Source organism: Euphorbia lathyris, chromosome 2, assembly GCF_963576675.1.
Source record: "Euphorbia lathyris chromosome 2, ddEupLath1.1, whole genome shotgun sequence".
Classification (NCBI taxonomy): domain Eukaryota; kingdom Viridiplantae; phylum Streptophyta; class Magnoliopsida; order Malpighiales; family Euphorbiaceae; genus Euphorbia; species Euphorbia lathyris.
Genome location: NC_088911.1, coordinates 65,023,140 through 65,036,888, shown reverse-complemented (window position 1 = coordinate 65,036,888; position 13,749 = coordinate 65,023,140). Strand labels below are relative to the sequence as shown.

Here is a 13,749-nt window from a genome sequence, read left to right as displayed (position 1 = left end):
TAATTTTCTATTGGATCGGAACAATAGCTTATTCCTCGGGTTACTAAAGTTTGTCTATATGCAACCAATAAGTAAAAATGTTTCAAGTGTAGCATACTTCTAATATATGAAAGGCAATAAAAAAAACAGTTTTTTTTTAAATCTATCAATTCATCTTCTGCTTGTTCTGAAAATTATAGAAGGCAAGTAAAATTATAGTTTAGGAAAATGCAAAATTGATTCAAATTTTCTATTTGCCTTACATTTGAATTTTGCTAAATAATTGAAATGGAGACATTATCTACTAACCCTCTCTTTTTTAGTATGAACTGCAAGAAAATGAATAAAGACAGGAAAAAAGTTCACCTAATTTTAGTTTGAGAAGAGAAGATTTTATGTGCACCAGTCCAATCATCAAAGAAAAATTCATAAAATCCAAGAATAAGAAATTCCTAAAACCCTAACATTCATCCCAAAATAAGAACAAAAATTAATACATTGATCTTAGTTACATATGTAGAAAGCCATCCGTTGCTAGAATTTTAAGCCTCTAGGCTCCAATTCTATCTGCATTAACATGCAATACAAAAGAGAAAGAAAAAAAGTGAAGAGAAAGGTAGTGAGAAATGAGAAAATGATGAAAGAATGAAAGAAAGAAAAGGCAGGCAAAATGAAAGAAGGAGAAAAGAAAAAAAGAAAGAGAGGTGAAACATGAAGAACAACGACGCAAAAGAGAGCGGGAAGGAGAAAGGAAATTTGCAGTTGAAGCATTTGAATTGTCGAGAAGAAAATATATATTCAAAAGAAAGAGAGGGGAACAGAAGGAGAAGGTCATATTCATCCATGGTTTATTAATTGAAATTAACTAAATAATATAAATACATATTAATATAAAATCGTCCTCTATTTTACTAGTAGAGAGTATCAGAAATAATATAATATAATATGAATTTAATTGGAGACCATATAATTTAATTTAATTGTCCCTAATGGACATGGGTTCATTATATTGTATTGTAGTGGTAGCTGTCGAAATGGGTAGAGATGGAATTGTATTGTTATGTTAAAAATACATGTGATAGATAACATGTAGGCTCGTGTTGTGTTTGTTAACATGAGAAACTTACTTTGTTGATTTTCCAAAAAACAAATCACTCCCTCCCTCCATCCATAACAGAATAAAATGTATCTCCTTCCATTATTTTTATTTTTATTTACTTTTCTCATTTTCATACCCATTTCTCCATGTTATTCTTTTAGACATCGATTACAATGATTTGATAGAGGTCATTTCATCTTCTTCACATATGGGGTTCGCGAACGAAGAAGGTGATTAATTCTGCTTTATATATATATATATATATAAAATTAGAAGATGATATAACAAATTAATAATATTTCTTTTCAATTCTTCAGCTAAATGCGGTTAATATGTGAATATGATATTAATTCTCCATGTTTTCTTCCATAGAATTCCAAAAATGAAAGGTTTTAAAATGTTATATTTGATTTCTTTAGATTTTTGAGAAAAGAAAAAATGAAAGGGGATCATAATTTCCTTAGGTTTTAGGTAACAAAAAAGAATCATCGATCCTTTCAATTTGTTAATAATATATATAATATAATATGAATTTAATTGTCCCTAGTTATTTATACCTAAAACTCTTTATGATTTTGGTAGTGGTTTAATGGGCATGGCTTCGTTGTATTGTATTGTATTGTAGTGGTAGCTGTCGAATTGGGTAGAGATGGAATTGTACGGTAGGCCCGTGTTGTGTTTGATAACATGACAAACTTACCCACAAAACAAATCACTTCCTCCCTCCCTCCCTCCTTCCCTCCCTCCATAACAGAAGAAAATGTATCTCCTTTCATAATTTTTACTTACTTTTTCTTATTTTCATACCCATTTCTCCATGTTCTTCTTTTAGACATTAATTAGAATGATTTGATAGAGGTCATTTCATCTTCTTCACATATGGGGTTCGCAAATGAAGAAGGTGATTAATTTTGCTTTTATATATATATATATATTAAGATGATATAACAAATTAATAATATTTCTTTTAAATTCTTCAGCTAAATGTGGTTAGTTTGTGAATATGATATTAATTCTTAATGTTTTCTTTCAACGGATTCCAAAAAGGAAAGGTTTTGAAATACTATATTTGATTTTTGTAAATTTCTGAGAAAAGAAAAAACGAAAGGGGATCTTAATTTCCTTAAGTTTTGGGTAACCAAATCAGATCATCGATCCTTTCCATTTGTTAATATATATGCATAGTAACTCATTCTCAAACCTTTTTCTTAGAAGTATCATCAGTATCAATAGCTTCACCATTATGGTCACCGACATCAACGCCTAAGGCAAATTTGGTGTTCTCAAATTCTGGCAAGGCGCTGCTTGTGTCGAGTTCAAACAAGTCATTAGTTTTCTCCAACTCCGGTAAGAGATATGATAAAAAATATGTGAAGCAGGTGACTGGCCGCTTTCATGACACCGAATTGCACTTAGCAGCACAACGTGGGGATCTGGGTGCTATCAACCAAATTTTGGTTGAAATTGATTCCCAGATGATGGGTACTCTTTCTGGTGCTGATTTTGATGCCGAGGTAACTTAATACATCCTTTCATTTTCCTTAAGGAATCAATTTCACATTTTGAGTTAGAACATAAATAATGAGAGTATTGTTGTTATATAAAAAACATCAAGGCTCCAAATACTTGAGTAGTTAGTTTTAGCCACATTTATTTTCTTTTATGCTTTTACTCCCTCTAATTTACAATGGTTGTTTTTAAAATTTTACACATAAATTAAGAAATCAATCAAAATAAATTTATCATGTATACCCTTTATAAGTGCTCATTAAGTTGTAATCAACATTAAATCTTGGGTTGCTTAAAAAAACATTAAATCTTGGGATAAACTTGATTTTTTTTTAACTAAATACTCCTTTAATCCCATCATCACTGTATATATTTTTTTTAACAAGTCACTGTATATATCTAATCTTATAAAGAACAATAAAATTATTAATATTATCGTTATTTTTTTAGGCTACATAATTTATTAGTTCCTAGATTTTTACCTTTAGTTCTCGTATTTTAATAATAGATTATAAGGTCGTTAACTTTTGTTCTATTCAACAGTTTAGTCCCTATATATACTAAAATATTTGAATTATTAAACAATTTAGTCCATCTATAAGGGACTAAACAGTTGAATAGAATAAAAGTAATTAAACACGAGGACTAAACACAATATGTTGGATAAAAAATGTAAAAACTAATAAATTATAGTATCATTTTTAATGTATCATTAAATATGAACAAATCATTTGACTTATTTTAAATTTGGTATTCATAAATCATTAAAAAAAATAGAGATATGAGGAAGTTAATGTATTGTTTGTAGTTAAAAGAGAAATTGTACTTATTATGAGAGGTAAAAAAGGTGTAAATATTTGTTTATATTTGCGAGACACATGATTTTTTATGTTTTAGATTCGTAGAATCAGAAATAATTTGAAATAAAAAACTTTTAAAAGGAAATTATTGTTAAATAAAGGGATTCAGAGGGGAAAGTACAAAAAATGCATATAGTTTATTGCAGACCTATGGTTTAAAAGTTTACAAACTCTACTCTATAGAATGCATTGTTAGCATGTTCATTTGGCCAAAAGAGTTGACCAAGAGTATTTTTGTCAATTTAACTCCTCATCCATCTTTGTCTGATCTCTTCCTGATTTATCACTCATCCCCTTTCTCTGCCTCTCTTCCTTGCTATAATCTCCAATAGACCCTCGTGACGTTTTCAGATAGAGATTGCCTCAGATGGTTGAAATTTCTAGTAGATCTTTAAGAGTTTTGAGTTTTGAGTTTTGAGTTCTTCTTTTTTATTTTTGTTTATATTTGCGAGACACATAAATTTTTATGTTTTGGTTTCATAGAATCGGAAATAATTTGAAATAAAAAACTTTTAAAAGGAAATTATTGTGAAATAAAAGGGATTAATAGGGAAAAGTACAAAAAAAATGCATATAGTTTATCACATACCTATGGTTTAAAAGTTTACAAACTCTACTCTACATAATGTATTGTTAGCATGTTCATTTGGCCAAAAAGTTGACCAACATCCCCTTTCTCTGCCTCCCTTTCTTGCTATAATTTCCAATAGACCCTCATGACGTTTTCAGATAGAGAATGCCTCAGATTTGTTTTCCAACGATGAAAAAGGATTGTTTTACTGAGTCATATACCTAACATTTTTTTATTGGTGTTGTTTTGAAAACATAAATTCAAATATATGCAATAAATCTACTCATATCATTGTAAATTCACGGATGTGAGAAAATATAAGGAGGAACTCGTATGGATATTTGAGAGGATCACTCAATAAGATCAAATAGAAAAGAGTCAAAGGAGAGGTTAGGAACCGTCAGCCTTATTCTAATGCTTAAATTAGCAGAGTTTAAGAGCAAGAAGATGATGAATAACACAATTCTAGGGTTTAGTGATGATGCGCATTTTACTACGCAATTACATTTTCAATTTATAAAGTTTCAACGGTAGTTTCGAGAGTTTGACAATTTGTGCACCCTAATAGTGACTTAGGACACATTGTTTGGATGACAGTGGAGAATATCATCTGGTGGGCCTAATGAGATTTGGTAGGTAAAGCCGTCATCCCGTAATTATAGGTGTGAATATAAGGATTTAGTTCTTATGGATTCAAGGCTCGTTCTCATTGATCGACGTGTTAATGAATGTTATCTCTAGCCGAGACACACTCATTGGTCCATGGTCCTGTTATGATTATTCGCCTATTGTCAAATGTCCCCCCATTTTCGATCACTCGAAGATCTTTCGTGCTTCGTGTGTTAGGTTTGTGATTTTAAGAACCGAAGTCCTGTATAACTTTGTGGTTGGGCAGAGGCCTAAGTAGAATAGGTGCATGAATCTAAGGGTGGTGCAACATTCATAAAAATAAATTTGTGTACTTTCATGTACTTGATGTCCAATGCATCCATTTGGGTAGTTCAGAAAAGAAGAAAATGCATTGAGGTGAGATGTTAGTTGATAGAGCACGTGCTCCCTTACAGGCGCCTTTTTAAATTAAAATTATTGTTCCACTAGGAAATAGCCACGTGTTAGGACACATGTTGCCATTTTGAAAGGAAATGAAGTGAAAGGGTTTTAGGGTTTCTTGAGCGGCTCGCCTGTAATGATGTCCATTAAATCCACTTATAAAAGAGGGAGGAATTTTTAGATTTTCTTCACAGTTCCTACCAATTTCCATTAATCAGTAAATGTTTTTATCTCTTTCTTTTTATTTATTATATGGAAGTCTTAACCAGAAACAACTTTTGTGAACCACAAATTATGATATTGCTTATGAACTGTGATGTAGCAATTTTGAAGAAATGGCTCTAAAAAACAAGCTCCCACCAATCAAACAAACCCTTCCAAGCTGTAGAATCCTTATGTATGGGATCAAACATCTACCTTGACCACTGAAGAAATGATGGGTTTGTAAGATACATACCTAGAACTCCAAAAGATAAGGCCTTCTTAATCTCCGAGGAGCATTGCATCAACACTGGACTACATAGGTTTCTAGGACTCTTCGTCTTGGTACTAGAGTAGGGTATGCGAGTTCCACTCTTAGATAGTATTGTGGATATCCTCTAGGTGTTCAATTTGAGTCATATATCCAGATTTCACCCAATGTTTGGCTAAAGTTGTTGCCCTTGAATGATGCTCTTGAAGCTAAGCAATCAGAGGATAAGGAAGAAAGAAGGAGAATGCAGCCTTGGCTAATGTAATAAGGTTGGTGATGTCGAGAATAGTTGGTGAATGAGTGAGAAGCGGCCATTAGTAAAGAATTAGAACTTGCACAAGGATGAAGCCGTGAACATGCCTCGCCGACACTAGAACTTTGTCCTTACGAATTTAATGAAGAAATATATGGATGTAGTTTTCCCTTCTCCACGTAGGTGTTTCCTCGGGATGATAATAAGGAGGTGGCTGAATTCCTATTACAAGGGGAATTTCCCCAACCAACTTTGTGAAAACATTTATGTCTAATTTTTTTTGACAATATTTGAATCATGTTTCCCTATTTGAATCCAAGTGTCTACCCATTTTATGAAGTATTTAATTCGGGTTTTTCTGATTATGATTGAAGCGATATCTAACCTTAATCGAATATTATTTGGAAGTGTTTTAACATAATGTAATCTTAATTTCTATATCGATATGAAAAGAATGGAGTGTATTTACAAAATATTAGGATCGAGATCTTTGTAGCATGTATAAGGTTGATCTTTAATAATAATCTAAATAATTTTGAACACAAACTCTAATGATTTTGAAAAATTAGTCGATTACCAAAGGGTAGCACTTAGGAAAATAATTATTACAGTAATGCTAAAGGGCATCTATTGGTAATATTTTCGAAGAGCTAGAATATTCCAAGGTCTTAGGACTAGCTTCCAAAATTAGCGTCTTTAAGTGATAGGTGTGCGGATTGAAACATTCCTAAATCTCGAAAGGTCCTTCCCTATTTCATTCCATCTTGCCTTTTCCTTCAGTAGGCCGAGAAGTTTTGGTGCTCCAAAGGATGAGCTATCCTATGTGAAATGGCATGGTTGAACTCATTTGTCATGTGTGGACTTCATTAGTTACGAGTAGTTCGCCATAATGATTGCTACACGATGTGGGTTCTCTTTTAACAAGTCATGATTCTTTCATAAGTTCTCTCTATTGTCATCCTCGGAATATTATGTTTCTCTTAGGCTAGAAGCTTTGCTATCGGTTGGAATAAAGGCTTTAGTCCCGCAGGTAAGGGAGAATGGTGTCTCCCCTGTGGCTATTCTTTGCATTATTTAATAGGCCCAAAGGACGTTGTTTAATTCTTCCACCTATAAGTAATCGTGATCTTCTTGTATATTCTTCGGACCATAAACTATGGTTTGGTTTGTTACTTCTATCATCCCATTTGTTTGAGGATGGGAGACGAAAGCGAATCGGAGTTTGATGTGCTGCCTATCACAGTATGACTGAAACGCAAGGGAATCCAATTTCTTATCATTATCTATAATGATGTTGTGGAGGATGTCGAGCCTAGTTCAATTTTATTCCATTTGGAGGCAATGATTCGCTTAAGTGTGATGGAGGATATAGGTTTGGCCTTAACCCACTTGGTGAAATTGTCTACAACTACAATCAGTTACTTCTTCTCAAACTATATCTTTAGAAAATCACCTACAATGTTGAGCCCCATGTGGTGAGCGATCATGCTAGTTGAATGATTTTCATTGTTGAAGCTGAAGATTTCACATATGGGAAATCATCTGGAATGCCTTACATTTCTAGACTAAATTGATTGTGTCCTGAGCCTTTTTGGGCCACTCGAATTCCTGAAACCACGATTTCCTTACCAAGGAATCCTTTCCTTCATGGCTCCCACAAATGCCTTCGTGGATTTCTCGAAGAATGTATTTTCCTTCGGTGAGTCCAACACATTTAAGCCCTGGGTGGCTAAAGGACCTCAAGTATATAGTGTCATTGATTATCAAGTCGGTCAAACTTTCGAACGATCTTGACTTTCTTGATTTTATCCTCCGGTAACATCCCTATTGTTAAGTAATAGAAAATTGGACAAAAAAACTCATCGTTGAGGTCTAGGACCATTACATCCGATTTAGATACTAGCTTGTGAAATTATGTCAATGTGCCATTAGCTTCTTCCTCTCCCTTTTTCTAGATGACATCAATTGCTTTACTAAGGCCATGTACTACTTCACGTAAGCCTCCTTAGATTTGTAGCTATTATGGAACAAGCTGACTAGAAGTTTAGAGTCGTTTTTTAGCACTACACAATCCAGTTTGGTCACATTTAGTATCTGACTGCCCTAGAGGACAACTTTGCACCCCACCAATTTGTTGGATGATGGCTATTATTGGGAGACATCATACATGAGGGTGATGTTTTCTTGGACTGTGATGAATATTGCTATACCTGTGCCATCCTTATTTGAGCTCTCATCAATAAGGACTTTCCAGATGTACGTCAAAGAAGTACTATCTGAATCGAATTATGTTATCTATATGAGGACGTAGGCTACTGCTTGAGCTTTAAAGTCCTTTCTTGGTTTGAATGTGATGTCGAACTCTATTAGGCATAAATCCCATAATACTAGCATGTGTAAATTCTTAAGGGTTTGAACCACTTTGTCTAACAAAGTGTTTGTACGCACCACAAAAAAAATGGCTTTGGAAGTGGTGTCGAAAGTTTTGTGCGTAGATTACCGATCTGTAAGCTAGCTTCTCCAACTTTTGATATCTTGCCTTGGGAACTCTTAGATTTCTACTTACATAATACATATGAAATTGCTATGTCCCTTCTTCCCAAATCAGAACTATTCCTATAGACTCTGAAGCCATACTTATATATAAATAAAGTGCCTCGCTTTCAAGGCGATCATCAAAGGGGTGAGGCTAAGAATTCCTTATTGCTAAAAGGAGAGAGTGGGGGGAGTCGGGTGGCTTTTGGAATCTTTTGAAGGGCAGCAGAGGAAGGCGGCCACCTCACCGATATGGAGGAAGATACCTTATTGCTAAAAGCCAAACCCCACCTCACTCCTATTGTAATTTATTTTGTTGAATTAAGATTAACTTTTAAATATTTTAAGTTTGGGATACGGTAAAAAAAAATACTCCTAACGTTTACACACAAAAGCAATTTTTCCTCAACAATTTACTTTTAACGTTGATAAGTTGGGTCAATTTGAGAAATAATTCATCAAATGTGATTTAAAAAAAATAAAAAAATATATTGTATTTTGTACGAGTTAGACAAAAACAATTCAAATATTTCATCGAATTTAAAAATATTAATCTCCAATTCTATTATTAAATCATGAAAGTCTTTATTCCATCTAATAAACAGATTATGGAATTAAACAGAATTAACTCATGGAGGTGGATGGATTAGTAATCAATTTCCAAGTAATGAATATCTGATTTAGGAGTGGAGTGGAAAAGATTAACTAGAGAGGAAAGAGTGAGGGTGTAGTTTTGATATTGATATTGATAAAAACACTCTTGATGAACTTGCATTCGATGGGCGTAAAGTTGTAAAATTTGAAACGATAGGTCTGATCTGGATTAGGTAATTAATTATTATTGTAATGTAAGTTGACATAAATGAAGGATTGTTTAAAGTATATATTGACAAGGTGGGAGAGATAAGGGGTGCAATAGTGAATGAGGTGAATGAATTGGGAGAAACAGCACTGTTTACGGCAGCTGAGAAAGGGCATTTAGAGGTTGTTTTAGAGTTATTAAAGTATACAAGTAAGGAGGCACTTACACTTAAGAATCGGTGTGGCCTGGATCCTTTGCATGTTGCTGCTAATCAAGGTCATCATGGTACGTACCGTCCTTACTCAATAATATATATATATATATATATATTAAAGAAGAGTATTTAAATTGTTCAGGTATTGTTCAGGCATTGTTCAGGTATTGTTAGAGTATGAGCCTTGTTTGAGCAAAACTATAGGTCAATCGAACGTGACTCCCCTTATATCAGCAGCTACAAGAGGACATACACAAGTAGTTCGTGAATTGCTTTCAAAGGATTCAAGTCTAGTTGAGATATCAAGATCCAACGGAAAAAATGCTTTGCATCTTGCAGCTCGTCAAGGTCATGTTGATATTGTGATGGAATTACTTAAGTATGATCCACAATTAGCACGCAGAACTGATAAGAAAGGTCAGACTGCTTTACACATGGCTGTCAAAGGGACTAGCTCTGATGTTGTGAAGCTTCTTCTTCAAGCTGATCCTGCCATTGTAATGCTACCTGACAAGTTTTCCAACACTGCTTTACATGTAGCCACCAGAAAGAAGCGTTCTCATATAGTGAATGAATTGCTACATCTACGTGACACCAACGTCAATGCATTAACAAGAGATCACAAGACTCCTCTAGATATAGCTGAAGGACTCCCCTTCTCCCAAGATATCTCTGAGATTAAGGCTATTTTGATCCATTTCGGTGCTGTGAGAGCCAACGACCTTAACCAGCCAAGAGACGAACTCAGAAAAACTGTTACACAGATCAAGAACGACGTACACATACAACTGGAACAAACTCGAAGAACAAACAAAAATGTGAATGGAATAGCAAAGGAACTTCGGAAGCTTCACAGGGAAGGCATCAACAATGCAACTAATTCAGTGACTGTTGTAGCAGTCCTGTTCGCTACCGTAGCATTTGCAGCTATTTTCACAGTTCCAGGAGGAGATAATAACAATGGAATGGCTGTCATGGTCAAAACATGTTCATTCAAGATCTTTTTCATATTCAATGCTATTGCTCTCTTCACATCTCTAGCCGTTGTAGTTGTGCAGATTACCATAGTAAGAGGGGAGACCAAATCGGAAAGGCGGGTCATTGAGGTCATCAATAAGCTTATGTGGCTCGCTTCTGTTTGCACTACTGTCGCCTTTATTTCCTCCTCTTATATAGTAGTTGGCAAGCATAACAAATGGGCTGCTATTCTTGTTACTGTCATTGGTGGAGTTGTTATGGCTGGTGTTCTTGGTGCTATGACTTACTATGTCATGAAATCTCGAAGGAAACGTAAATTAAGGAAGAAATTCAAGTGCTCTAATCACTTGTCCGATTCTGATTCTGAACTACACACTATTTATGCTATTTAACCCACTACCCCATTTCAAATATCTCTATACTATCAACTCCTCGATGTCTAACTTAGAGATGTATAAGATGAAATATTAATCAATTAATTATTATGACTTTCACTTTATGCATATCATGTATTAGTGAATCAATAACTCTTATTGTTTCTTTATTGTGTTATTCCCCCACCTTGTATATTTCAGTCTCTCAACGATAAATTAATACGTCCATATTTTAGCTGATTCTAATTATTATTTTTTTATCAACGGAATACGTATGAGAACATAGTATATATGCATCTTTTCATACGTACATATGGGAGGTTTTGAATTACGAGTAGGTGAACGGAAAATGATATTATGAATAAGTGAAGTGAAAATGAATGATACTATGCTTCTCTATGTTAGTGTTCAATGTGAATTTATAGTATTTCAGATATACTTTTTGTTTGTGTCTCGAGGATATATGTTTCAAAGTTTTTAGAAGTATATGTTTCACTCTAGTTAGTTGGCCTCTATGATAATGATTCTTTCTTGTTGTTTCTTGCCAGCTACTTGACAGGGCAACTTATTTGAGCAAATTATCAATCAAGTTAGAATTTTGGTTCAAGCTTATTATTCTAGTTACAATTTTGGACAAATGATTCTAATTTTCATCATATATATGGTAGTCATAAAGGTAAATGGCTATATTTTATAAGGTAAATAATGAATTATTTATATGTCTTAATGAAACCAACGCTGTAATCTTTTGAGCATATATTCTAATTATTGAATAGTTTGGCTATAAAAATATATGATATGCTAGCTTTTTGGTTAATTTTGTGAAAATAATGATTTAAGAAGAGTACTGTTCATCCTTAATGATAGTTTTTATTGAGGGTTATTGCAACATGTAATTACTTTATTTTTAATTATTAATACATTATTAATGTTGGTTATTTAAAACATGTAATGAGTGTTTTCCATCATTAATGTTGGGTTTTGTAAAGATGCAATGAGAGTATTTTTAATCATTAATACTATTTTTTAATCATTATAAATAATTATAAATAGTTTCAATGAGTGGATTTTTAATCGTTAAAAATAGTTTCAATATTAAAAATAATTTTTACTGATGGTAAATATACCATAATTATAAGTTAGTAATGAAAGGAATTATTCTGCTCATTAAACTATTACTAAGAGGACTTTTAATCATTGGTTAATGAGTGGAAATCCCGCTCATGTTTAATTATTGGAATTCAACTTTAGTGATGAGTTTTCCTGTTATTAGAACCCTATTTTTTGTAATGATTAATTGTAGAGAATGTGTGGTATCATGCTAAACGATATGGCGTGCATGATGGTATCACCATCCTCGTTATAGTCTGGGCCCATCCATAACAAAGGCCAAAAACGGCCCCAGCAGGACGGAAACCATTGATGCAGCCCAAGCCCAACGAACGGCGGTCCATCACTAAACGTCTAAGCCTCCAAGCCTCAACACATCAAAGGACCTTCTAGAATCCTACAAGATAAGAGATTCCTTCCAGGATTCAGAATCCTTGAGGGATACAGAATCCTAAGCTTGTAAGGATTCCTAAGGAGGTGAGAAACCTTAAACTTAATCATGCACTATAAATACATAGGTATAAGCACAAGGTTCGGTACGTTAACTACTATCTCTAAACTAGTCCATACCCTTCCATTCGGTCCTAGACCATAAACTGACTTAGGCATCAGAGCGAGTTTGCTAGACTCCGGCCCCGTCTGACTTGCTTATTATTTTACAAGCTCTAATACGACGTCGGATCATCATCACGGTCGAGGCATGTGACCAAGTTCAAGTAAAAAAGTTATCTTTGGTGCGGTGAACGTGGACTTCGTTTATCCACCATCTGTCAAAATATTCAGCAATGGCTCAATTAGGTCGAGTTCATTCGAAAATCCACTAGAGTAACGATGAAGAAGTGGACTAGCATGCCGGCCCCCAGCCTCAGATAGACCCTCAATACCAGCTCTTGGCCGAAGGGGTCTCCAAAAGGTTCGCCCGAAACTTAGCGGCCATACAGAAAGAGATGGATGATGTGAAAGCCACTCATGAGCTAGAGATGGCCGATTTGCGGCGATAATTATGGAAAGTAAAAGAGAGCGAGAAAAGTATGTCCATGAGGAAGAATCAGGCGGGGAGTCCTTTAGAACCACAAGGGCCTTTCCTGAGGTCCATCACCCAGACGAGGGTATTCCAGATCAAGGAGCCCTCGCAGGCACAATAATGGGGGAATGAATCTGAGGGGCGATGAAAAACCACGTGGTCGAGGCAAACATCATTCCCTATCGAAACCCCAGAGCAGCCACAACCGAAGGTTTGAGCCTGAGCAAACGAGGGTTGAAGAAGGCGCGCGCCTAGGGGTGTTAACGAGCTGAGCCGAGACCGAACCCTGCCAGGCTCGGCTCGGCTCGATTAAATTTTTACTCGAGCTCGGCTCGGCTCGAAACTCGTTGAGCCTTGAAATTTCAGGCTCGGCTCGAGCTCGAGTCAGATTCGGCTTGAGCTCGAAAAGCTCACGAGCCTGAAATTTTTAGGTTCAAATCGAGCTTCACACATTATGGGTGGGTTTTTGGGTTGGGTTGGGTATTATGTATTTGGGCCCAAAAACTATTATTAGGTACTACTTAAAAAAATGTTATTTATTACAATTTTTCATATTTATTAATAAAAAAATATATGACATATTATAAATTAAATATTAATAAAATATATTAATTAAAATATTCGAGCCGGCTCGCGAGCTTTCGAGCCGAACCTCTCTAAGCTTGGTATTGGCTCGTTAATGTCTCGAGCCGGTCGCGAGCTCGAGTCGAGCCATGTCGAGTCGAGCTTTGACCGAACTTTGACCGAGCCGAGATCGAATAGTTCGCGAGCCACCCTTGCTCATTAACACACCTAGGCACGCCCCTCAATAGAGAAGACATCTTGGAGCTCCTTGAGAAGAACTCTTCCCGAAAATACGGTTCCCGAACGAATATTCAAACTTAGCGAAAACAAACATGCCTCTATCGAAAGAGATTCA

The 13,749-nt window shown here is 34.9% G+C and overlaps 1 protein-coding gene across 1 annotated transcript; it reads left to right on the top strand.

The window, feature by feature from the left end:
• The first annotated feature begins 624 nt into the window (after window positions 1–624).
• Window positions 625–10,714, top strand: LOC136217070 (ankyrin repeat-containing protein ITN1-like). Its single transcript, XM_066003647.1, has 5 exons — window positions 625–683; window positions 1,451–1,467; window positions 2,291–2,592; window positions 9,223–9,415; window positions 9,498–10,714. The coding sequence occupies exons 1-5, from the start codon at window positions 625–627 to the stop codon at window positions 10,712–10,714; spliced, it is 1,788 nt and encodes a 595-aa protein (XP_065859719.1).
• The last annotated feature ends 3,035 nt before the right edge of the window (window positions 10,715–13,749 follow it).

Coding starts and splice junctions, on each gene's coding strand:
- LOC136217070 (XM_066003647.1), top strand. CDS start 625: ATGAAAGAAAGAAAAGGCAGGCAAAATGAAAGAAGGAGAAAAGAAAAA. Junction 2,593..9,222: donor GTGCTGATTTTGATGCCGAG/GTAACTTAATAC, acceptor TATATTGACAAG/GTGGGAGAGATAAGGGGTGC. Junction 9,416..9,497: donor TGCTAATCAAGGTCATCATG/GTACGTACCGTC, acceptor GGTATTGTTCAG/GCATTGTTCAGGTATTGTTA.